The 23,141-nt window shown below is 51.7% G+C and overlaps 1 protein-coding gene across 3 annotated transcripts in view; it reads left to right on the top strand.

The window, feature by feature from the left end:
- The window catches only part of ROBO4 (roundabout guidance receptor 4), a 303,902-nt gene that overhangs the window by 186,276 nt on the left and 94,485 nt on the right, over positions 1–23,141 (top strand). For all 3 annotated transcript variants that reach the window (XM_063943751.1, XM_063943752.1, XM_063943753.1), the window contains exon 14: positions 12,340–12,684. In XM_063943751.1, coding sequence (XP_063799821.1) covers positions 12,340–12,684 — 345 coding nt within the window. The remainder of the gene's footprint in view (positions 1–12,339; positions 12,685–23,141) is intronic.

Below are 23,141 nucleotides of genomic sequence, written 5' to 3'. Positions count from 1 at the left end.
CGTAAGGGTGAATATGTCTACGTACTTCCCCTTCCGGATTTTTTCTCGCATGCGCTTACGAACCCCCCGTGTAACTGCAGTGTTGGCACAATGTACCATCTCCCCATAACGGGGGGGGTCAAGAGGGACCACCGGCGCAGGCGCGGCCGCCTTATGTGCTTCCTTTGCCATACGCCGCGCAACAAGTCTAGCCAATTTACGCGGGCGCCGCGGAACCGGACGAAACACTGCTGGAGGATGAGGAACTACAGGTTGAAATGTGTAAAGGAAGGGTCAGCTCACCTGTGTTAGAAGGACCCGGAACCGCGTCGTCCGCTGCACCCGCCTTCGCTGGTGGCCGCACCTCCCCCGTCGACGCCGCGGCCGTCCGCGACTCTCGCCTCCTGCCGGGCGTAGCCCCGGAACTAGCCGGAACCTGTAAGGGAGAAACAGAGGGGACAACAGGCGCAGAGGAGACCAAAACATCATTAACCATGGGTTGAACCTGCGGGGGAGGAGGCCCCGCCCAGCCGCTCCGCGGCGACGGGCCGGCGGGAAGCTGCAGGGGGGGACCCCCAACCGAGGCGTACCCGACTGATTGCGTGCAGGCAGCCCCGCCCCCGGCACCGAAACCCGCGGGGTAAGAAGGCCGCCATGCAGTATGCGGCGTGTAGCCACTCGCCCCCGCCCATCCGGATGACATCGGAAGGAACTGAGGGGGTGCCGGGAGGGGTGGCCAACCCTGCGCTACCTGACTCCCACCGACCAGTGACTGCCCCGATTGCAAGACCGCAAAGACAGGGAGGGGCACCGTGACTCGGGGGCCGCCGACCGACCATGTGGTCTGTACGCCGGCGCCCGTGCCGGCTATGTGCGGGGAAAATTGTGGACCGGACACCACCGTGAAGCCCATGGAGGGCATGCTGGCCGCTAAGGAGAACGCCGGCGCCAGAGGCCACGGAAAACCCCCGGGGAAGGACTGGCTCCCCGTGAAGCCTTGCTGGGCTGTGAAAGAAGGAGCAGAGCCGGGTGTATGGTAAGATGCCGCGATGGACGCCTGTGTCGCCACTAACTGCAATGCCCCCGGCAGTACGGGGGGGGGGGGGGGTTTGAAACCCGACGAATGGGGATGCCGCCACGGGCGGCGGCGCGCCTGACGACCAGGGGCCCATAAACCAGGCCCCCGGTGCCGGGTTCACATCCGTGAAATCTCGTCCCGTCACCGAAGCCGGGGCGGGCGCAGCAGCAGTCACTGCTACGTCCCCCGCCCCAGCCACACCAGGGTTAGACGACCCCCCCATCCCCAATTAAATACCTGGGCGCTATAGGCCCCACGACTGATAGGGGAGCAATTGGGTCCTGCAGCGTTCTGGGTACAGCGGGGACCTCTCCCCGCTGTCCCAGTCTCATAACCCCCACCTGCGCACCGGCCCCCCCCCTCACCGCTTGCAGCCCGGCCGCGGCCGCCCGGCACCACGTGGGCACCCGAGCTGCCGCCGAGAGCCGCTCGCGGGGAAGGCAGGGGAGGCCCGGCGCTGATCAGCGCGCCGTGTGATGGAGGCGGCGCCGAAGACTGGGCTGCTGGGAGCGCCGGCGACCGCGGCCCGGCCGGGCCGCGCGTCCCGGCGCCACGTGCAGAGCGCCCGCTGGCCGCCCGTCTCCGGCTGGCCGGGCAGCGGGTCGTCACTGCCCGCCCCCGCCGCCCGTCCGTAGCAGCAGGAAACAGTCCCCGGGGCCCAGCACTAGGGGAACGGGAGCGGGGGGTGCCCCCAGCCTCCACGAGGTGTCGAGGGGGAGGGGCAGAACGCCTAGGCCGCGGCATGCTAGGAGGGGGGGAGACACAGCCGCAAATACCCTGGCACCTAACAGGCAAAATCAGCAGCAAAAAGGGGGGAGCAAAGGGGGTAAAATGCACTGCAATGAATAAACAATGAATAACAACAATGAATAAACAAATTATATAAGTAATGATATACTTATCCTTCCTGGGCCATACAATGAATGGCAAGAGGAAGTCTAGGAAAATGGCCCCCACCTATATACTATCCTAAGACCCTCCTATTAATCTTGATGCACAACCTTCTAATCCAATAGGAAAAAACCAACAGGGAAAACTGATCTGCCTAGCAACTGCTTAGTCATTTAAACAACCAATCACAAAAACGTTGATCTCTTACATGGCCTCAGGCTTATGCAGCCTTCAGCTTATCTAAGAGAGTTATTTCAGGTTCTTAACATTCAGACCATGGAGGAACCTGAGTCTTTTCTCTCTATGGGGCCACCTAAGCAACTCCAGGATGTATTCCTGAGCACATTACGAGTTGGGGTAAAATTTTCATGTCACAACTGCATGTTATAAGTGGTTGTTGGTAAATATAACTTTATAAGAGAAAGAAGTGGGAGATAATTTTTTTCCACCATCCTCACAATAAAATAGGCTATTGAGAGAGGCGTGGGAAGGCCTGATGAGAAATTTAGGATTTCCCAGGATTTTATGATACTTTAACTTTATTCTGGAGCATCGGGGATTATGCGAATCCCTGCATGAGGTGGAGGCCAATATAGAGGCTTTCCGAAATAGCAACTATACCTGTTTTCTCTGACGTCCTAGTGGATGCTGGGGACTCCGTAAGGACCATGGGGAATAGCGGCTCCGCAGGAGTCTGGGCACAAAAGTAAAGCTTTAGGACTACCTGGTGTGGACTGGCTCCTCCCCCCATGACCCTCCTCCAAGCCTCAGTTAGATTTTTGTGCCCGAACGAGAAGGGTGCACACTAGGTGGCTCTCCTGAGCTGCTTAGTGAAAAGTTTAGTTTTAGGTTTTTTATTTTCAGTGAGACCTGCTGGCAACAGGCTCACTGCATCGAGGGACTAAGGGGAGAAGAAGCGAACTCACCTGCGTGCAGAGTGGATTGGGCTTCTTAGGCTACTGGACACCATTAGCTCCAGAGGGATCGAACACAGGCCCAGCCATGGAGTCCGGTCCCAGAGCCGTGCCGCCGGCCTCCTTACAGAGCCAGAAGCAAGAAGAGGTCCGGAAAATCGGCGGCAGAAGACATCCTGTCTTCACCAAGGTAGCGCACAGCACTGCAGCTGTGCGCCATTGCTCCTCAGCACACTTCACACTTCGGTCACTGAGGGTGCAGGGCGCTAGGGGGGGGCGCCCTGAGCAGCAATAAAAACACCTTGGCTGGCGAAAATACATCACATATAGCCCCCAGGGCTATATGGATAAATTTTAACCCCTGCCAGAATACACAGAAAAACGGGAGATAAGGCCGCCGAGAAGGGGGCGGAGCCTATCTCCTCAGCACACTGGCGCCATTTTCCCTCACAGCTCCGTTGGAGGGAAGCTCCCTGGCTCTCCCCTGCAGTCACTACACTACAGAAAGGGTTAAAAAAGAGAGGGGGGCACTAATTAGGCACAGTATTAAAAATACAGCAGCTATAAGGGGAAAAACACTTATATAAGGTTATCCCTGTATATATATAGCGCTCTGGTGTGTGCTGGCAAACTCTCCCTCTGTCTCCCCAAAGGGCTAGTGGGGTCCTGTCCTCTATCAGAGCATTCCCTGTGTGTGTGCTGTGTGTCGGTACGTTTGTGTCGACATGTATGAGGAGGAAAATGATGAGGAGACGGAGTAGAGTGTCTGTAATAGTGATGTCACCCCCTAGGGGGTCGACACCTGAGTGGATGAACTGTTGGAAGGAATTACGTGACAGTGTCAGCTCTGTATTGTCACAACTGAGGGCCTGAGCTGACGGGAGGCAGCCTCAGTTGTAGGGGCTGAGATGTACCAGAACCTGGGAGGTTGTATCAGACCCCTGGACATGTAAGTAACATAAATAATAACTGCCCGAAGGCGTGACCACGACAACTTGGATAAAAGTCAATGATGTTTATTATGACAACTCCGCAACACAGCAGCAGTAAAAGAAAACGTAAAAGTCAGCAAAGAATAAATACAGTTCCTGGGTACTACAGGGTGGCAGGAGCCACAGGGCACTGGTAGTGTGAGATAGTTCTTATGATCTTCTAGATGGAAAGTCCTTACCAGGCCCGACTGTAGCAATGGAGATAACCCAGGATTGTGCCAGCTGGTGTTCCAGGAAAAGCTGGGTTGCTGAAGATAAAACAGCTGCTGTGGATACTGGCTGGAACCAGACTGTTGTTAGCACGGAGTGGATACTGGCTGGAACCAGTTAAATAATAAATGAACTTGGGAGCGATGAAATATGAACTGAAATGTAGAACTTGAGAGCGGAGAAATAATAATACCGGTGGAGAGTGGTAAAGTGTAGAAAGGACACCGGCCCTTTAAGGGAAGCTGTACTCTGCTGGAAGCTGAGCTGGAAGCAGGTAATGTTGTAGCTGGAAACAGATGAATCCACAATGGATTGGAGAGTCAGGCTACACCGCAGGTGGAATGCTGGTGCGGGTCTCTATGGTGGAAGTCTTGAGACAGGAGCTGGAACCTGGAAGACAATCACAGGAGAGAGACAAACAGGAACTAGGTTTGACAACCAAAGCACTGACGCCTTCCTTGCTCAGGCACAGTGTATTTATACCTGCAGCAAGGAAGGGATTGGCTAGGCAATTATGCAGATTATCAATACTGACAACAGATTGGTGGAAATGATCAGCTGACAGAATCCAAGATGGCTGCGCCCATGCAGACACTTGGAGGGAAGTTTGGTTTGTAATCCATGTGGTAATGAAAACAGTAATGGCGGCGCCGGCCACCGGAGACAGGAGGCGCCAGGCTGACAGATGCACATCCAACCACGCGGACACAGCGGAGGCCGCGGCTGACGTAATCGCCACTCAGACACTCTGCATGCAGAAGTTCAGGGACGGCGGCGGAGGCCGCGGGAGACGCCATGCCAGGTGTAATATGGCGTTTACTGTGACAGCGTCCCAGAGTGACAGGAGAGGATACAGGAATGTACACATCAGGATAACAGATGGGATCCGGTCCTGGAGCGCTGAGCCAGCCTTAGGAGGCATCTGATGGGTAAGAAATGGCGTCCAGATACCCGGATCGTGACATGTATAAAAGACAGTGGTTGACATGAGACAGCCGGCTACTCAGCTTGTGCCTGTCCAGACGTCTCATAGGCCGTCAGGGGCTCTAAAGCGCCCGTTACCTCAGATGGCAGATACAGACGCCGACACGGATACTGACTCCAGTGTCGACGGTGAAGAGACAAATGTGACTTCCAGTAGGGCCACACGTTACATGATTGAGGCAATGAAAAATGTTTTACACATTTCTGATAATACGAGTACCACCAAAAAGGGGTATTATGTTCGGTGAGGAAAAACTACCTGTAGTTTTCCTGAATCTGAGAAATTAAATGAGGTGTGTGATGATGCGTGGGTTTCCCCCGATAACAACTGATAATTTCTAAAATGTTATTGGCATTATATCCTTTCCCGCCAGAGGTTAGGGTGCGTTGGGAAACACCCCCTAGGGTGGGTAAAGCGCTCACACGCTTGTAAGAACAAGGGCTCTACCCTCTCCTGAGATGGCCGCCCTTAAGGATCCTGCTGATAAAAAGCAGGAGGGTATCCTAAAAGGTATTTACACACATACTGGTGTTATACTGCGACCAGCAATCGCCTCAGCCTGGATGTGCAGTGCTGGGTTGGCGTGGTCGGATTCGCTGACTGAAAATATTGATACCCTAGATAGGGACAGTATATTATTGCCTATAGAGCATTTAAAAGATGCATTTCTATATATGCGTGATGCACAGCGGAATATTTGCCGACTGGCATCAAGTGTAAGTGCGTTGTCCATTTCTGCCAGAAGAGGGTTATGGACACGACAGTGGTCAGGTGATGCGGATTCCAAACGGCATTTGGAAGTATTGCCTTGTAAAGGGGAGGAGTTATTTGGGGTCGGTCTTTCAGACCTGGTGGCCACGGCAACAGCTGGGAAATCCACGTTTGTACCCCAGGTCGCCTCTCAACATAAGAAGACGCCGTATTATCAGGCGCAGTCCTTTCGTTCCCAGAAGGGCAAGCGGGCAAAAGGTTCCTCATTTCTGCCCCGTGACAGAGGGAGAGGAAAAAGGCTGCAGAAATCAGCCAGTTCCCAGGAACAGAAGCCCTCTCCCGCCTCTGCCAAGCCCTCAGCATGACGCTGGGGCTTTACAAGCAGACTCAGGCACGGTGGGGGCCCGTCTCAATGAATTTCAGCGCGCAGTGGGCTCACTCGCAAGTAGACCCCTGGATCCTTCAGGTGATATCTCAGGGGTACAAATTGGAATTCGAGACGTCTCCCCCTCGCCGTTTTCCTAAAGTCGGCTTTACCGACGTCTCCCTCTGACAGGGAGGCAGTTTTGGAAGCCATTCACAAGCTGTATTCCCAGCAGGTGATAATCAAGGTACCCCTCCTGCAACAGGGAACGGGGTATTATTCCACACTGTTGTGGTACCGAAGCCGGACGGCTCGGTGAGACCGATTCTAAATCTAAAATCTTTGAACACTTACATACGGAGGTTCAAATTCAAGATGGAGTCACTCAGAGCAGTGATTGCGAACCTGGAAGAAGGGGACTACATGATGTCTCGGGACATCAAGGATGCTTACCTTCATGTCCCAATTTACCCTTCTCACCAAGGGTACCTCAGGTTTGTGGTACAGAACTGTCACTATCAGTTTCAGACGCTGCCGTTTGGATGGTCCACGGCACCCCGGGTCTTTACCAAGGTAACGGCCGAAATGATGATACTCCTTCGAAGGAAGGGAGTTTTAGTTATCCCTTACTTGGACGATCTCCTGATAAGGGTAAGATCCAGAGAACAGTTGGAGGTCGGTGTAGCACTATCTCAGGTAGTGTTGCGGCAGCACGGTTGGATTCTCAATATTCCAAAATCGCAGCTGGTTCCGACGACTCGTCTTCTGTTCCTAGGGATGATCCTGGACACAGTCCAGAAAAAGGTGTTTCTCCCGGAGGAGAAAGCCAGGGAGTTATCCGAGCTAGTCAGGAACCTCCTAAAACCGAGCCAAGTCTCAGTGCATCAATGCACAAGGGTTCTGGGAAAAATGGTGGCTTCCTACGAAGCAATCCCATTCGGCAGATTCCACGCAAGAACTTTCCAGTGGGACCTGCTGGACAAATGGTCCGGGTCGCATCTTCAGATGCATCAGCGGATAACCCTGTCACCAAGGACAAGGGTGTCCCTCCTGTGGTGGTTGCAGAGTGCTCATCTTCTAGAGGGCCGCAGATTCGGCATTCAGGACTGGGTCCTGGTGACCACGGATGCCAGCCTGCGAGGCTGGGGAGCAGTCACACAGGGAAGGAATTTCCAGGGCTTATGGTCAAGCCTGGAGACATCACTTCACATAAATATCCTCTAGCTAAGGGCCATTTACAATGCTCTAAGCTTAGCAACACCTCTGCTTCAAGGTCAGCCGGTGTTGATCCAGTCGGACAACATCACGGCAGTCACCCACGTAAACAGACAGGGTGGCACAAGAAACAGGAGGGCAATGGCAGAAGCTGCAAGGATTCTTCGCTGGGCGGAAAATCATGTGATAGCACTGTCAGCAGTGTTCATTCCGGGAATGGACAACTGGGAAGCAGACTTCCTCAGCAGACGCTCTGGTAACACCGTGGGTGTACCGGTCAGTGTATGTGTTCCATCCTCTGCCTCTCATACACAAGGTACTGAGATTGATAAGATGGAGAGGAGTAAGCACTATATTCGTGGCTCCGGATTGGCCAAGAAGGACTTGGTAACCGGAACTTCAAGAGATGCTCACGGAGGATCCGTGGCCTCTACCTCTAAGAAGGGACCTGCTCCAGCAAGGACCCTGTCTGTTCCAAGACTTACCGCGGCTGCGTTTGACGGCATGGCGGTTGAACGCCGGATCCTGAAGGAAAAAGGCATTCCGGATGAAGTCATCGCTATCCTGATCAAAGCCAGGAAGGATGTAACCGCAAAACATTATCACCGCATTTGGCGAAAATATGTTGCGTGGTGCGAGGCCAGTAAGGCCCGACGGAGGAATTTCAACTGGGTCGATTCCTACATTTCCTGCAAACAGGAGTGTCTATGGGCCTGAAATTGGGGTCCATTAAGGTTCAAATTTCGGCCCTGTCAATTTTCTTCCAAAAAGAACTAGCTTCAGTCCCTGAAGTTCAGACGTTTGTAAAAGGGGTACTGTATATACAGCCTCCTTTTGTGCCTCCAGTGGCACCTTGGGATCTTAATGTAGTTTTTGGGTTCCAAAAGTCACATTGGTTTGAACCACTTAAATCTGTGGAGTTAAAATATCTCACATGGAAGGTGGTCATGCTGTTGGCCCTGGCCTGGGCCAGGCGCATGTCAGAATTGGCGGCTTTATCCTGTAAAAGCCCTTATCTGATTTTCCATTCGGACAGGGCGGAATTGAGGACTCGTCCTCAGTCTCTCCCTAAGGTGGTTTCAGCGTTTCACCTGAACCAACCTATGGTGGTGCCTGCGGCTACTAGGGACTTGGAGGACTCCAAGTTGCTAGACGTTGTCAGGGCCCTGAAAATAATATATGTTTCCAGGACGGCTGGAGTCAGAAAATCTGACTCGCTGTTTATCCTGTAAGCACCCAACAAGCTGGGTGCTCCTGCTTCTAAGCAGACTATTGCTCGTTGGATTTGTAGTACAATTCAGCTTGCACATTCTGTGGCAGGCCTGCCACAGCCAAAAATCTGTAAATGCCCACTCCACAAGGGAGGTGGGCTCATCTTGGGCGGCTGCCCGAGGGGTATCGGCTTTACAACTTTGCCGAGCAGCTACTTGGTCAGGAGCAAATACGTTTGTAAAATTCTACAAATTTGATACCCTGGCTGAGGAGGACCTGGAGTTCTCTCATTTGGTGCTGCAGAGTCATCCGCACTCTCCCGCCCGTTTGGGAGCTTTGGTATAATCCCCATGGTCCTTACGGAGTCCCCAGCATCCACTAGGACGTCAGAGAAAATAAGAATTTACTTACCGATAATTCTATTTCTCGTAGTCCGTAGTGGATGCTGGGCGCCCATCCCAAGTGCGGATTGTCTGCAATACTGGTACATAGTTATTGTTACCAAAAATCGGGTTATTGCTGTAGTGAGCCATCTTTTCTAGAGGCTCCTCTGTTATCATGCTGTTAACTGGGTTTAGATCACAAGTTATACGGTGTGATTGGTGTGGCTGGTATGAGTCTTACCCGGGATTCAAAATCCTTCCTTATTGTGTACGCTCGTCCGGGCACAGTATCCTAACTGAGGCTTGGAGGAGGGTCATGGGGGGAGGAGCCAGTGCACACCAGGTAGTCCTAAAGCTTTACTTTTGTGCCCAGACTCCTGCGGAGCCGCTATTCCCCATGGTCCTTACGGAGTCCCCAGCATCCACTACGGACTACGAGAAATAGAATTATCGGTAAGTAAATTCTTATTTTAAATGCGGTCTCTTTTAAGGACAATTCTAAAAGAAAATGCAAAGCCATCCCTTAAACAAATGGCCGAGGCTATTCAGGCAGGTAGACTGATTACTGAATTCGTAGCCTTGTTAGCGCATAGTCAGGGTGCATCCGAATATATTGCCGATGCTACTTTGATTTCTACTAGTAGATCATTCTTCCATGGTAACCTGGCGTACCATCTGTCTTAACGTGTGCAGAGCTGACCCAAAGTCTTTCCAGGTTAAGGCAACAGGAGATAAGAGCATCTTTCTGTCTATTAATGTTCCAAGCTGGGAGGGAGGGCTAGACTGCATAATAAGAGGTCCTAACATGCTGAGACTTGTAGTGCCACACACACACAAAAAAATAAAATGCCGATGCACACTCTAAACACGAGGAACACTGGCAATCAGGACAATTATACTAAACTCTGCAATTTAATTAATTTAATCTTGCAAAACGTATTAGCCCACCTACAACGGCCAGGTGACCTCATAAGGTGGGTCCCTAGAGTTCATAAGGTTCAAGTCCAGAGCACGGGTCCCCCCGGGACAGCACAACCACATACTTCTCACTAGTGTGAGGCGGTTGGGTTGTGTGCTGGCCCGGGGGGTCCCGTGCCCTAAACTTGAACTTTAGGAATACGCAGGAGGATGGTCGGATAATTGGCTTAGACGGGCGGATACAGTACCTGCATTGGTATGAGATAGCCAGCAGGTTGCTGAAGGAATCCGGCCGCAGAAGAGTCCGTCTCGGAATATGTGCTATTTGGAGTGTGTGCAGTGCTAGGCTCCTAGTTCCCAGCAGTGTTATATTAGACTGCATTATAAAATGCAATATGATGTAGTATTCAGTTGACGCCCCAGCAGAAAGTCTCCTAACGTTGTGATTCTTATTCCGGTGTATCCTCAGAGACTAAGTGGAGATAACCTGGCTATAAGATCAGGTCTCTGAGTCTATGTATTATAGAGGAGATAATAGAGATGTAAATCACGGCCTGTCCGCAGCACATCGCAGCGCCCGGAGCTGTCTTACAGCAATTACCACTCACACATAGACCGTTTTATGGCCACACAGGCTTGTTAGTGCTTGTGCTGCAAAATCTTTAATTGAGGTGAGAGGTTTTCCTCCGTCGGATCTATACATCTCTTTTTGGACTTGTTCCAGAAAAATGTAGTTTAGCTGCTTGCTTTTTTCCGCTTCAGTCCTTGTGACTTTTACTGTCTCTGATAATCAAAGCCGCGTGTTTTAGTGGCGTAATATTGTGTCGGTGTGCTAATTAGCTTCTTTACAGTTACACATTGTTCCCTGCGTTTTTGTGGTGCATCTAATAGCACACTCTTGTCAGCGGCGGTTGTGGTTAAATACATGAAATTCCTTAATTAAAATCACAATCTGTGTTCTCTACTCCAGGAGAACTGCAGTTAGTCCATGACACCACTGGAGGGCAGACTGGTACACAAGTGTAGGGGAATAGCTGTGCAACTAAACTTGTGTCTGACATCGGAACGAATACCCTTGAGCCCAGATTCTGTGTACACACTGGAACGAGTTTTATGAAGGACGGAACGATATGTTCCTTCCTTCATAAGCATAAACAAGGTCGCTGGCGATATTGCTAGGTTTGATGTGCAGTGTGCAGCTTGAGAACCACGGGTCTGAATATTGAGGCCATGGCGTTAAAGAATATTCATTGTAATCATCATTAGTTCCTGAAGGACAGATCAGATCTATAGACCTGACCTCTGTGTTATAGTATTGCTGATCTCTGATTGATATTATGTCAAATTGATAGACCATATCACGTCATTGCTGATCCCCAGACACACGGATCAATAAACTTTGACCAGTATTAGATTATTGCTGATCTCCGATCTATTGGAGGACACACAGGATCAATAGACTTGATCAAGGGGCAGACTAGAATGGGCCAAGTGGTTCTTATCTGCCGTCAAATTCTATGTTTCAGTTTGTGATGATTTGCCGATCTCTGGTTAATGTTACACCCGATCAATAGGCTTGGTTATGGTGTTCTGTTATTGCTGATATGATATGGAGATGAGTAGCTGTGACACCAGTGTGAGAATATTGCTGACGTCTAACCGTATGCCAATGGCCGCAGCGGTAGATTATTCCGGGGACGCACAAGATGAAGAGATTTTATTCTAGTGTGTGATTATTGCTGATGTCTAATTGAGAATACATCCCACCAATACACTTCATTATGATATTAGAGTATTGCAGAATCAGGCCAATAGACTTGAACGGGACGCAGTCAATTTACCTCCAATCAAAATCCCAACGGTCGAAAATCCTGACAGCAATTGACCGACGGTCAAAATCCCGACATGGACAAAATACCGACTTTTAAAATACAGACACGGTCAAAATACTGACATGTAAAATGCTGACATGTCAAAATGCCGACATTATATTTTTATGATTTTTTTCATTAAAACCGACTTGTTCATACTTTACCATCCCAGTGGACCTGGAGGGGGAATATAATAGTGCCCGAAGCATGGCGAACGCAGCGAGCCATGCGAGGGGACGCGGTACACTTATATGGTGCCCATGTCGACACAAAAACACCGGAAAACGCATGTCGGTATTTTGACCTGTCGCCATTTTACATGTCGGTGTTTTGACCTTGTTGGTATTTTACATGTCGGGATTTTGACCTTGTCAGGATTTTGACCGTCGGTCAATTGCTATCGGGATTTCGACCGTCGGGATTTTGATTGGAGGTATTTCATACCGATCCCACTTGAACACAGTGTTATATTATAGCTAATATCGGAGGATACACCAGTATCATAGAATTAATTAGGGGCTGGATAACTGATGACCGTTTCAGATACGTAGATTATATTATTACTGATCTCTCGGTAGAGGTGACCCCGGTGTGATCTTGTGCCTTCTCTCTGCAGCGGTCTCATTTGAGCGTAAAAGTGACAGCAGCCTGAGCAGGATCATCCCGCTGGTTCCGGATAGCAGCAGTATGTACAGAGCACTGTACGTGGACCTTCCTGGGAAAGACCTGACCACCTTCCAGCGCCCCGTCTCTGCCAGACCCCCAGGGATGGGGCTCAATGCTCGATGTCCTGTACCGCTAGGACTGTATGACCACAGGCCGTTCCCGCTTTGTTTGAATCACGGCAGCGCGAACAGCCTCGCACAAGGCGGTACAAGAAATAAGATCACGCAGAAACCTGTGGTCCCTGTGCCACCGAATGTGGCCCTAAAGGAGCCCTGGAGCCAGAACTGCAAAAGAGGTAAGTCTCCGAGAACGCGCCGGCCAATGTATAGCCAGTAATATTCTCTCTGTACTTATTCTATATGCCGATAATGTGATAACCGAAACCAGTTACACCAGAGGTGGCCATCTGCTGGAGAACACGTGCAGCACATGCTCTAGTAAATAGCTGTTTTGGAGGGGTGTAGTATGGTATGCCGGCGGTCGGGCTCCCGGCGACCAGCATACCGCCGCCGGCATACCGACAGCTGGGCGAGCGCAAAGAGTCCCAGCTAAAAAAAGAGTGGAATCATTATGCTGCACTGCAGAGGGGGTGTCTGGTACTCACTGTACAGCACTGCAGAGGGGGTGTCTGGTACTCACTGTACAGCACTGCAGAGGGGGTGTCTGGTACTCACTGTACAGCACTGCAGAGAGGGGTGTCTGGTACTCTCTGTACAGCACTGCAGAGGGGGTGTCTGGTACTCACTGTACAGCACTGCAGAGGGGGTGTCTGGTACTCACTGTACAGCACTGCAGAGGGGGTGTCTGGTACTCACTGTACAGCACTGCAGAGGGGGGTGTCTGGTACTCTCTGTACAGCACTGCAGAGGGGGTGTCTGGTACTCTCTGTACAGCACTGCAGGGGGGTGTCTGGTACTGTCTGTACAGCACTGCAGAGGGGGTGTCTGGTACTCTCTGTACAGCACTGCAGAGGGGGTGTCTGGTACTCACTGTACAGCACTGCAGAGGGGGTGTCTGGTACTCACTGTACAGCACTGCAGAGGGGGTGTCTGGTACTCACTGTACAGCACTGCAGAGGGGGTGTCTGGTACTCTCTGTACAGCACTGCAGAGGGGGGTGTCTGGTACTCTCTGTACAGCACTGCAGAGGGGGTGTCTGGTACTCACTGTACAGCACTGCAGAGGGGGTGTCTGGTACTCACTGTACAGCACTGCAGAGGGGGTGTCTGGTACTCACTGTACAGCACTGCAGAGGGGGTGTCTGGTACTCACTGTACAGCACTGCAGAGGGGGTGTCTGGTACTCTCTGTACAGCACTGCAGAGGGGGGTGTCTGGTACTCTCTGTACAGCACTGCAGAGGGGGTGTCTGGTACTCACTGTACAGCACTGCAGAGGGGGTGTCTGGTACTCACTGTACAGCACTGCAGAGGGGGTGTCTGGTACTCACTGTACAGCACTGCAGAGGGGGTGTCTGGTACTCTCTGTACAGCACTGCAGAGGGGGGTGTCTGGTACTCTCTGTACAGCACTGCAGAGGGGGTGTCTGGTACTCACTGTACAGCACTGCAGAGGGGGTGTCTGGTACTCACTGTACAGCACTGCAGAGGGGGGTGTCTGGTACGCACTGTACAGCACTGCAGAGGGGGTGTCTGGTACTCACTGTACAGCACTGCAGAGGGGGTGTCTGGTACTCACTGTACAGCACTGAAGAGAGTCAGGTAAGTGATGAGGGATAACACTAGTGATGATAATTATCCTCTGTAACGAGTCTGTCATTGTATCGCTGGTGTTTGGTGGCATTCTGCAGGTTACAGTAATGTTACAGTAACAGGTGCTGCATAAATTGGACGTTTCTTCCTGTAATAATATAATTACTATTTGTGCTTGGATGATAAGTGGTGACTGGATGCAGATTATTCATAATTGTATTTTCACCTGCATCATTAGTTACACACAATCCTCTGTTCTTACATTAGGCTCCAGCTGACTCTAGTATAATATTCCATTCACATCGTGGTAATTGGTTCTGAATATTATAATTATCTATATCTGGCCCCTACTGAGAGAGCATTCCATTTGTTTGTTTTTTTCTGCAGCGTGGTACACTGGGTTCCACAGGGAATACATCGGGGTGTAGAGTTGGATCTTGATCCAGAGGCACCAACAGGCTAAAGCTTTGACTGTTCCCAGGATGCATTGCATGGCCTCCTCTATAACCCTGCTTCCGGACACTGGTGCTCAGTTTGTAAGTTGGTGCCTGAGCAGATCACTTGACAGGGGGAGCTGCGCTAGGCAGCCCTGAAAAGAGCTTTTATTAGAAGATTCTTCAAGGGCTGCAGCACTTTTATGTCCTAGTGACATACTGTGCTATGGCTCCAACACCTCCCCAGCAGCGCTGCATACTCCCGCTGGCCGGGTTCCCGGGTACTAGCGGCGGAGGCGCTCCGGTTTCCAGGCACACACCGCTGGTGTTCTCCAGGATCACGTGGCTGCTTATTTGGGAGAGGGTAAGAGGGTCCCCCAGGTTGGACCCGCTGAAATTGCATTCTGGTCGCGGTCTTAGTAGACGGACCGCGACGCTGGCGTGGACACTGTGACCGTACAGGGACCCCACTATATCCACCAGGGCAGGGAGCACAGGTCGGATTTCAATAAAAATCCGTTTAGTAAGGCTCCACAGCACCCAGTGGTGAGGACCAGTATAGGGGATAAGGCGCTTGACCTGTAGCCCCTCCCCCAGCTCCGGGCGCCATCTACTGCTGGTGTTCCCACCCTGGAGCTGCTACTCACTCTCCCTCACTCCCTGACAGAGATTTGGGCGCCATCTTTACACAAGTAGCTGCGGCTGATCTGCAGGACTGCAGGGCTATGTCTCCTCTGTAAATCCGCCTGCCTCACAGCGCTGTGATTTTACAGTCACTAGACAGTGTAGGTTAAGAACAAGTGCACTTCTACCTAAATATTTAGTACAAGTACTCTGAGATATACATCTAGTATCTACTGTGTATTGCTATATATATATATATATATATATATATATATGTAGTTTTACTAGTCCAGTGCAGTTTTATTGTTTGTTTGTAATAATTTCTGCATTGTACCTGTGACTGAGTGTGCCTGTAGCTGCTGTGTGGATTTCATTCTCGTGTATCACACTTCTTGCTATCACTGTATTCTGTACCCTGGGGGGCTAGGTGCGTCAGGGTCTTATATATAGTGCTATACAGTACATACTATTTAGTGTGTTTTACTGTGTTTTTCAGTCACCTCATACTGCTTTAATTCTCTGCTTGTGTCCTGAATTTACTGTCACACAAATCAGGGGGTTATTTGCAGGTATTGTATTTGTCTGGCTATATTGTACTGTTGTGCTCTACGGCTACATTCCCTATAATGTCTGAGCACAGGACGGGAAGTCCGCGGACGCTTCTGCATCGTGCAGCGATTGCTCCAAGGATTTACCTGGGGGGGATTGATGGTTCGTGTACTGGGTGACATACATCTCCCAGTCTGCCCACAGCCCCTGTGGCCAATCAGGGACCACCTTGGGCAGCATTCTCAAGTATGCTGAATACGCTTGTGACACGTCTTACGCCTATGGGACATCCTGTGCCATTGCAGCCACATATTGTCCCTGTAGTTAATCCGCCCTGGGCGGACACTCTGTCTACCCAGATACAACAATTAAATCAATCTTTGGTGAGACAAAAGTCTACCCCACATCCCTCTAGGGTCAAGATCCCACTGCTACGTCTAAGAAACCTGATAAGTTCAAACGTTAGAAGGTTACTAAAGTAGTCTTACCATATTCTGACCATTTAATCGACATGTGTCAGGAATCCTGGTCTTACCCAGGAAAAAAATTCTCCCTGTCTAAAAAGATGCTAGCTCGCTATCCTATCCCTGCAGAGTTGAGTAACAAGTGGGAAACTCCACCGCCGGTGGATTCTCATGTGGCCCGTCTTGTGGTGTCATCTACTCTGCCTGTCACTACTGTCACCTCATTGAAGGAACCGACGGATAAGCGTGTGGAGGGATGCCTGAAGTCTATTTACTCTCTTACTGGTGCTGTACATATGCCCACTATAGCAGCCTCCTGGGCTGCAAAAGGAATTGAAGCATGGGTTCAGGCGTTAGAGGAAGAGCTACCTCAGGATATTTCTGATACTACCAGACTATATCTGTCTCATATTACCACCGCCTCCTACGATATTCAGGAGGCGTCCCCTGAGGCAGGTGTAATGGCGGCCAGGGCATCTACTATGTCGATACTGGCTCGCCGAATTCTGTGGTTGAGGTCCTGGAAGGTGGACCTGGATTCCAAAAAGACCTTCGAGGTACTCCCTTTTAAGGGAGATGTCCTTGTTGGGGAGGATCTGAACAAGATTGTGACTGACTTGGTGACTGCTATGACTGCGTTTCTCCCAAGTACTAATCCTTCTGCACTGAAGGCTAAGAGTACCACTTTTCGTTCCTTTCGACCTCCAGGAAAAGCAAAGGGTCAGGCGTACCCGAGACAGGCTCCTGCTTCCAAAACCACTAAGCCCAAAACTAAGCAGTCCTGGGCTGCCCGTCAGCCTGCTTCCAAACACAAGCCAGCCGCATGACGGGGCGGGCCTCCCCCTGGGGGATCCCAGGGTGGGGGTCCAACTTCTGCAGTTCACCCAGGTCTGGTTAAGGACCACTTCAGACGCATGGGTGCGAGAAGTTGTCTCTCACGGGTACACAGTCTCTTTCAAGAGACGTCCCCCTCGCCAGTTCTGCACAACGGTTATCCTTTCGGATCCGTTGAAGGCGCAAACTCTACACCTGGTTGTGCGATCCCTCCTGGATACAGGAGTGGTAGTGCAGGTGCCTCTGTCCAGAGAGGCAGAGGATACTACTCAACTCTGTTTCTAGTTCCGAAACCCAAAGGGTCTTTCTGGTCATTACTCAACCTCAAGTCACTGAACAAATTTGTGAGTGTCCAAATTTCATATGGAAACACTGCGCTTAATTGTACTGGCCATGGAATCCAGGAACTATATGGTATCCCTGGATATACAGGATGCTTACTTGCATATTCCTATTGCCATATGGCATCAGCAATACCTGCGGTTTGCAATTGGCAACCTACATTATCAATTCCAGGCTCTGCCATTTGGACTAACCACGGCTCCTCGGATCTTCACCAAGGTCATGGCCGTGATGACGGCCTATCTCCGTCGTCAGAGAATCAGGATCCTGCCGTATCTGGACGACTTGCTGATCCTGGTGAACTCCCAAGATGTCCTCCTCTTTCATCTGCAACTGACGGTGCAATTCCTACAAGCCCACGGGTGGCTCATCAACTGGAAAAGGTCCTCGCTGGTCCCTGCTCGGAGCATGGTGCACCTGGAGGCCCTGCTGGACACACACAGCCAAAGACTGTTTCTGTCTCCAGAGAAATCTTGAAACTTCAGGACAGGATCAGATACTTCCTTTCTCGCCAAAGAGTATCGATACACTTGGCGATGCTAATTCTAGGCCTCATGGTGTCGGCTTTCGATATGGTAGAGTACGCTCAATTTCATTCCCGCCCTCTGCAGAGGTTAATCCTTGCCAAGTGGGACGGCCTGCCTCATTGGATCAGGTCTCAAATGATCTCCTTGACTCCGGAGGTTCAGCTGTCACTGAGCTGGTGTCTACAGGTCCAACAGTTGAGCAGGGACCGTCCCTTCTGGATCTCCAACTGGGTCCTACTGACTACGGACGCTAGCCTGAGGGGTTGGGGTGCGGTGTTGGAGCAACACTCTGTTCAGGGTCGGTGGACCAAGGAGGAGTCTCTTCTTCCGATAAACATTGTGGAATTGCGGGCAGTGTTCAATGCCTTGACTCTTGCCCTGCCTCTAATACAGAACAGGCCTGTTCAAGTACAATCAGACAACGCCACCATGGTGGCTTACATAAATCATCAAGGCGGCACTCAAAGTTGCATGGCAATGTTGGAAGTGTCCAAAATCCTTCAATGGGCGGAACGCCATCTGCCAGCAATATCGGCAGTGTTCATTCCGGGAGCCCTCAACTGGGAAGCGGATTTCCTCAGTCGTCAGGACGTGCACGCCGGAGAGTGGAGTCTTCATCAGGAAGTCTTTCAACTCCTAGTGGACAAGTGGGACCTACCAGATGTAGACCTGATGGCGTCTCGATACAATCACAAGGTTCCGGTCTTCGGATCAAGGACCAGGGATCCTCAAGCAACGTTCGTGGACGCACTGACAATTTCAAGGAACTTTCGGCTGCCCTACGTGTTCCCTCCAGTGTCACTCCTACCCAGGGTACTACGGAAGTTCAAGCAAGAAGGAGGAATACTACTTCTAGTCGCTCCATCGCAGCCCAGACGGCATTGGTTCTCAGACCTGCATGGTCTATCGATAGAGCATCCTCTTCTGCTTCCTCAACGCCCAGACCTCTTCGTTCAAGGCCCTTATGTCTACCCGGACCTATCCACACTGGCTTTGAAGATTCACTCCTGAGGGCCAAAGGATTCTCCGTGGCGGTTATCCAAACTGTGCTAAAGGCCCGCAAACCAGATTCGGCACGGATTTATTATAGGGTCTAGAACTCTTACTTCACCTGGTGTGCTGCTAAGAATTAGGATGCTTACAAGTTTAGTACTTCCAGACTTTTTGCTTTTCTGCAACAAGGCCTGGACTTAGGCCTTCATCTGGCCTCCCTCAAGGTTCATATATCTGCCTTGTCGGTGTGGTTTCAGAGAAAAGTTGCGTCTATTCCTGATGTTCATACTTTCACTCAGTGTGTCTTACGGATTCAGCCTCCCTATGTCCCTCCTGTGGCTCCATGGGATCTGTCTGTTGTCTTAAATGCCCTGCAAGAGGCTCCATTTGAACCTCTTGAGACTGTGAACTTTAAATGGCTTACACTTTAGGGTTCTGTTTCTGTTGGCTTTTGCCGCTGCTATGAGGGTGTCGGACTAAGGCGCTTTGTCCTGTTGTCCGCTCTTTATGATATTTCACCGTGAGCGGGCAGTTCTTCTAACTCGCCCTGGTTATTTGCCTAAGGTGGTGTCATCTTTTCACCTTAACCAAGAGATTGTGGTTCTGGCCTTCATCTCTTATGGTTTATCCTCCAAAGAGCGGTCTTTTGATGTGGTACGGGCTCTCTGTATATACGTGGAGAGGTCTGCCTCTGTTAGGAAGTCACATTCTCTTTTTGTACTGTTTGGTTTTCACAAACGTGGCTGGCCTGCGAATAAGCAAACCATGGCCAGATGGATCAGAATGGTGATTGCACAAGCTTATGCGCAGGCTGGACTCCCAGCTCCTGCTGCTATCAAGGCCCATTCTACTCGGTCTGTTGGACCTTCTTGGGTGGCCCGCCGTGGCGTGTCCGCTGAACAATTGTGCAAGGCGGCTACGTGGTCCTCAGTGAACACATTTATTAGGTTCTATGCCTTTGATACTTCCGCCACCCAGGATGCTTCCTTTGGACGCTGGGTTTTTGTACTGTGCATCCCCTCCCTTGAGGAACTGCTTTAGAACATCCCCTATGTTATCCCTGTGGAACACAGTGTACCCCACTGCAGAAAAGGAGATTTATGGTAGATTAACCATAGTTAAATCTCTTTCTGCGAGGTACACTGGGTTCCACAGGGCGCCCGCCCTGACGCACTTAGCTTCTTTGGGTTTGTATGGCATTAGCTGCTGTGGCCCTTTTCCTGTCATGAGAATGTGGGTCTATGTGACTAACATCTGCCGTCTCTTTTACCTGCTACTGCATTGGACTAGTTAACGAAACTGAGGCGGGGTTATAGAGTAGGCGGTGCAATGCATCCTGGTAACAGTCAAAGCTTTAGCCTGTTAATGCCTCTGGATCAAGATCCAACTCTACACCCTGATGTATTCCCTGTGAAACCCAGTATATCTCGCAGAAAGAGATTTAACTATGGCAAGTCTACCATAAATCTCCTTTTTACCATATTATTAATATGTATAAATGTTACTAATATCATGTAGCTGATGGGGAGGAATGAGCGCGGGCTGCCATTATAGCTGGCATAGTATACTGCCCTTGTGCGGGGCATTACCAGGGTTTGCGTGCTTGGACAGCTGAGCAGATTTATATTACCAAACGGGTGATTTTCGCATATCTGTGACTGAAGTTGAATTAGGCCCTATGTATTCAGACTTGGGTGTAAATTGTCTAAAAGTTGATGTTTGGTTGATGATTTTTTTTTAATCGATTTTGTGTTTCAGGGTTTAAATCACACATTTACTAACAGATGATTTTTCATATTGTTTAAATAAAATGTCAAAAATCATCTATTAGCAAATGTGGAATTTAGACCCTGAAAGACAAAAATCAACCAAACATCGACCCAAAATCGACTTATATAAAATATATTCCTAAATCCCACATTTATTAACAGATGATTTTTTACATATTGTATTTTTAAAAGAAAGTCAAAAAAAACATCTGTTAGTAAAAGTGTCATTTAAACCCTGTAACAAAAAAATCAATCTAAAACCGACCAAACATCAACCAAAAATAACAATCAAAATCACCCCAAATCGACTTTTAGTAAATATACCCCTTGGAAAGAGGTCAAGAACTAACCAACCAGCTCCTGTCATTTCTCAAACACAGCCTAGAACACGGCAGCTAGGAACGGATTGGCCGATACTTTATCTCTCTCCAAGGCTTACTACTTGGACCCCTTAGGTGCATGTATTGCATGTGCAGAACTGTAGTCTGTGTTTAGAGTTGCATGTATCTTGCACTTGCGGCCTGCAGAGGTGGACATGGGGTGTCAGCCTGCAGAGGGGGATCGGGGGGGTCAGCCTGCAGAGGAGGATCGGGGGGGTCAGCCTGCAGAGGAGGATCGGGGGTGTCAGCCTGCAGAGGGGGATCGGGGGGGTCAGCCTGCAGAGGAGGATCGGGGGTGTCAGCCTGCAGAGGAGGATCGGTGTCAGCCTGCAGAGGAGGATCTGGGGTGTCAGCCTGCAGAGGGGAATCGGGGGTGTCAGCCTGCAGAGGGGAATCGGGGGTGTCAGCATGCAGAGGGGGATCGGGGGTGTCAGCCTGCAGAGGGGGATCGGGGGTGTCAGCCTGCAGAGGGGGATCGGGGGTGTCAGCCTGCAGAGGAGGATCGGGGGTGTCAGCCTGCAGAGGAGGATCGGGGGTGTCAGCCTGCAGAGGAGGATCGGGGGTGTCAGTCTGCAGAGGGGAATCGGGGGTGTCAGCCTGCAGAGGGGGATCGGGGGGGTCAGCCTGCAGAGGGGAATCGGGGGTGTCAGCCTGCAGAGGTGGACATGGGGTGTCAGCCTGCAGAGGAGGATCGGGGGTGTCAGCCTGCAGAGGAGGATCGGGGGTGTCAGCCTGCAGAGGAGGATCGGGGGTGTCAGCCTGCAGAGGAGGATCGGGGGTGTCAGCCTGCAGAGGAGGATCGGGGGTGTCAGCCTGCAGAGGAGGATCGGGGGTGTCAGCCTGCAGAGGGGAATCGGGGGTGTCAGCCTGCAGAGGAGGATCGGGGGTGTCAGCCTGCAGAGGAGGATCGGGGGTGTCAGCCTGCAGAGGAGGATCGGGGGTGTCAGCCTGCAGAGGGGAATCGGGGGTGTCAGCCTGCAGAGGAGGATCGGGGGTGTCAGCCTGCAGAGGAGGATCGGGGGTGTCAGCCTGCAGAGGGGAATCGGGGGTGTCAGCCTGCAGAGGAGGATCGGGGGTGTCAGCCTGCAGAGGAGGATCGGGGGTGTCAGCCTGCAGAGGGGGATCGGGGGGGTCAGCCTGCAGAGGGGAATCGGGGGTGTCAGCCTGCAGAGGTGGACATGGGGTGTCAGCCTGCAGAGGGGGATCGGGGGTGTCAGCCTGCAGAGGGGGATCGGGGGTGTCAGCCTGCAGAGGGGGATCGGGGGTGTCAGCCTGCAGAGGGGGATCGGGGGTGTCAGCCTGCAGAGGGGGATCGGGGGTGTCAGCCTGCAGAGGGGGATCGGGGGTGTCAGCCTGCAGAGGAGGATCGGGGGTGTCAGCCTGCAGAGGGGAATCGGGGGTGTCAGCCTGCAGAGGAGGATCGGGGGTGTCAGCCTGCAGAGGAGGATCGGGGGTGTCAGCCTGCAGAGGAGGATCGGGGGTGTCAGCCTGCAGAGGGGAATCGGGGGTGTCAGCCTGCAGAGGAGGATCGGGGGTGTCAGCCTGCAGAGGAGAATCGGGGGTGTCAGCCTGCAGAGGTGGACATGGGGTGTCAGCCTGCAGAGGTGGACATGGGGTGTCAGCCTGCAGAGGAGGATCGGGGGTGTCAGCCTGCAGAGGAGGATCGGGGGTGTCAGCCTGCAGAGGGGAATCGGGGGTCTCAGCCTGCAGAGGAGGATCGGGGGTGTCAGCCTGCAGAGGGGAATCGGGGGTGTCAGCCTGCAGAGGAGGATCGGGGGTGTCCGCCTGCAGAGGAGGATCGGGGGTATCCGCCTGCAGAGGAGGATCGGGGGTGTCCGCCTGCAGAGGAGGATCGGGGGTGTCAACCTGCAGAGGAGGATCGGGGGTGTCCGCCTGCAGAGGAGGATCGGGGGTGTCAGCCTGCAGAGGGGAATCGGGGGTGTCAGCCTGCAGAGGGGAATCGGGGGTGTCCGCCTGCAGAGGGGGATCGGGGGTGTCCGCCTGCAGAGGGGGATCGGGGGTGTCCGCCTGCAGAGGGGGATCGGGGGTGTCCGCCTGCAGAGGGGGATCGGGGGTGTCAGCCTGCAGAGGGGGATCGGGGGTGTCAGCCTGCAGAGGGGGATCGGGG

This window comes from Pseudophryne corroboree, chromosome 10, assembly GCF_028390025.1.
Source record: "Pseudophryne corroboree isolate aPseCor3 chromosome 10, aPseCor3.hap2, whole genome shotgun sequence".
NCBI classification, from domain to species: Eukaryota; Metazoa; Chordata; class Amphibia; order Anura; family Myobatrachidae; genus Pseudophryne; species Pseudophryne corroboree.
Note: the sequence above shows the minus strand (reverse complement) of the source record. Positions and strands in the feature narration are given on the sequence as shown.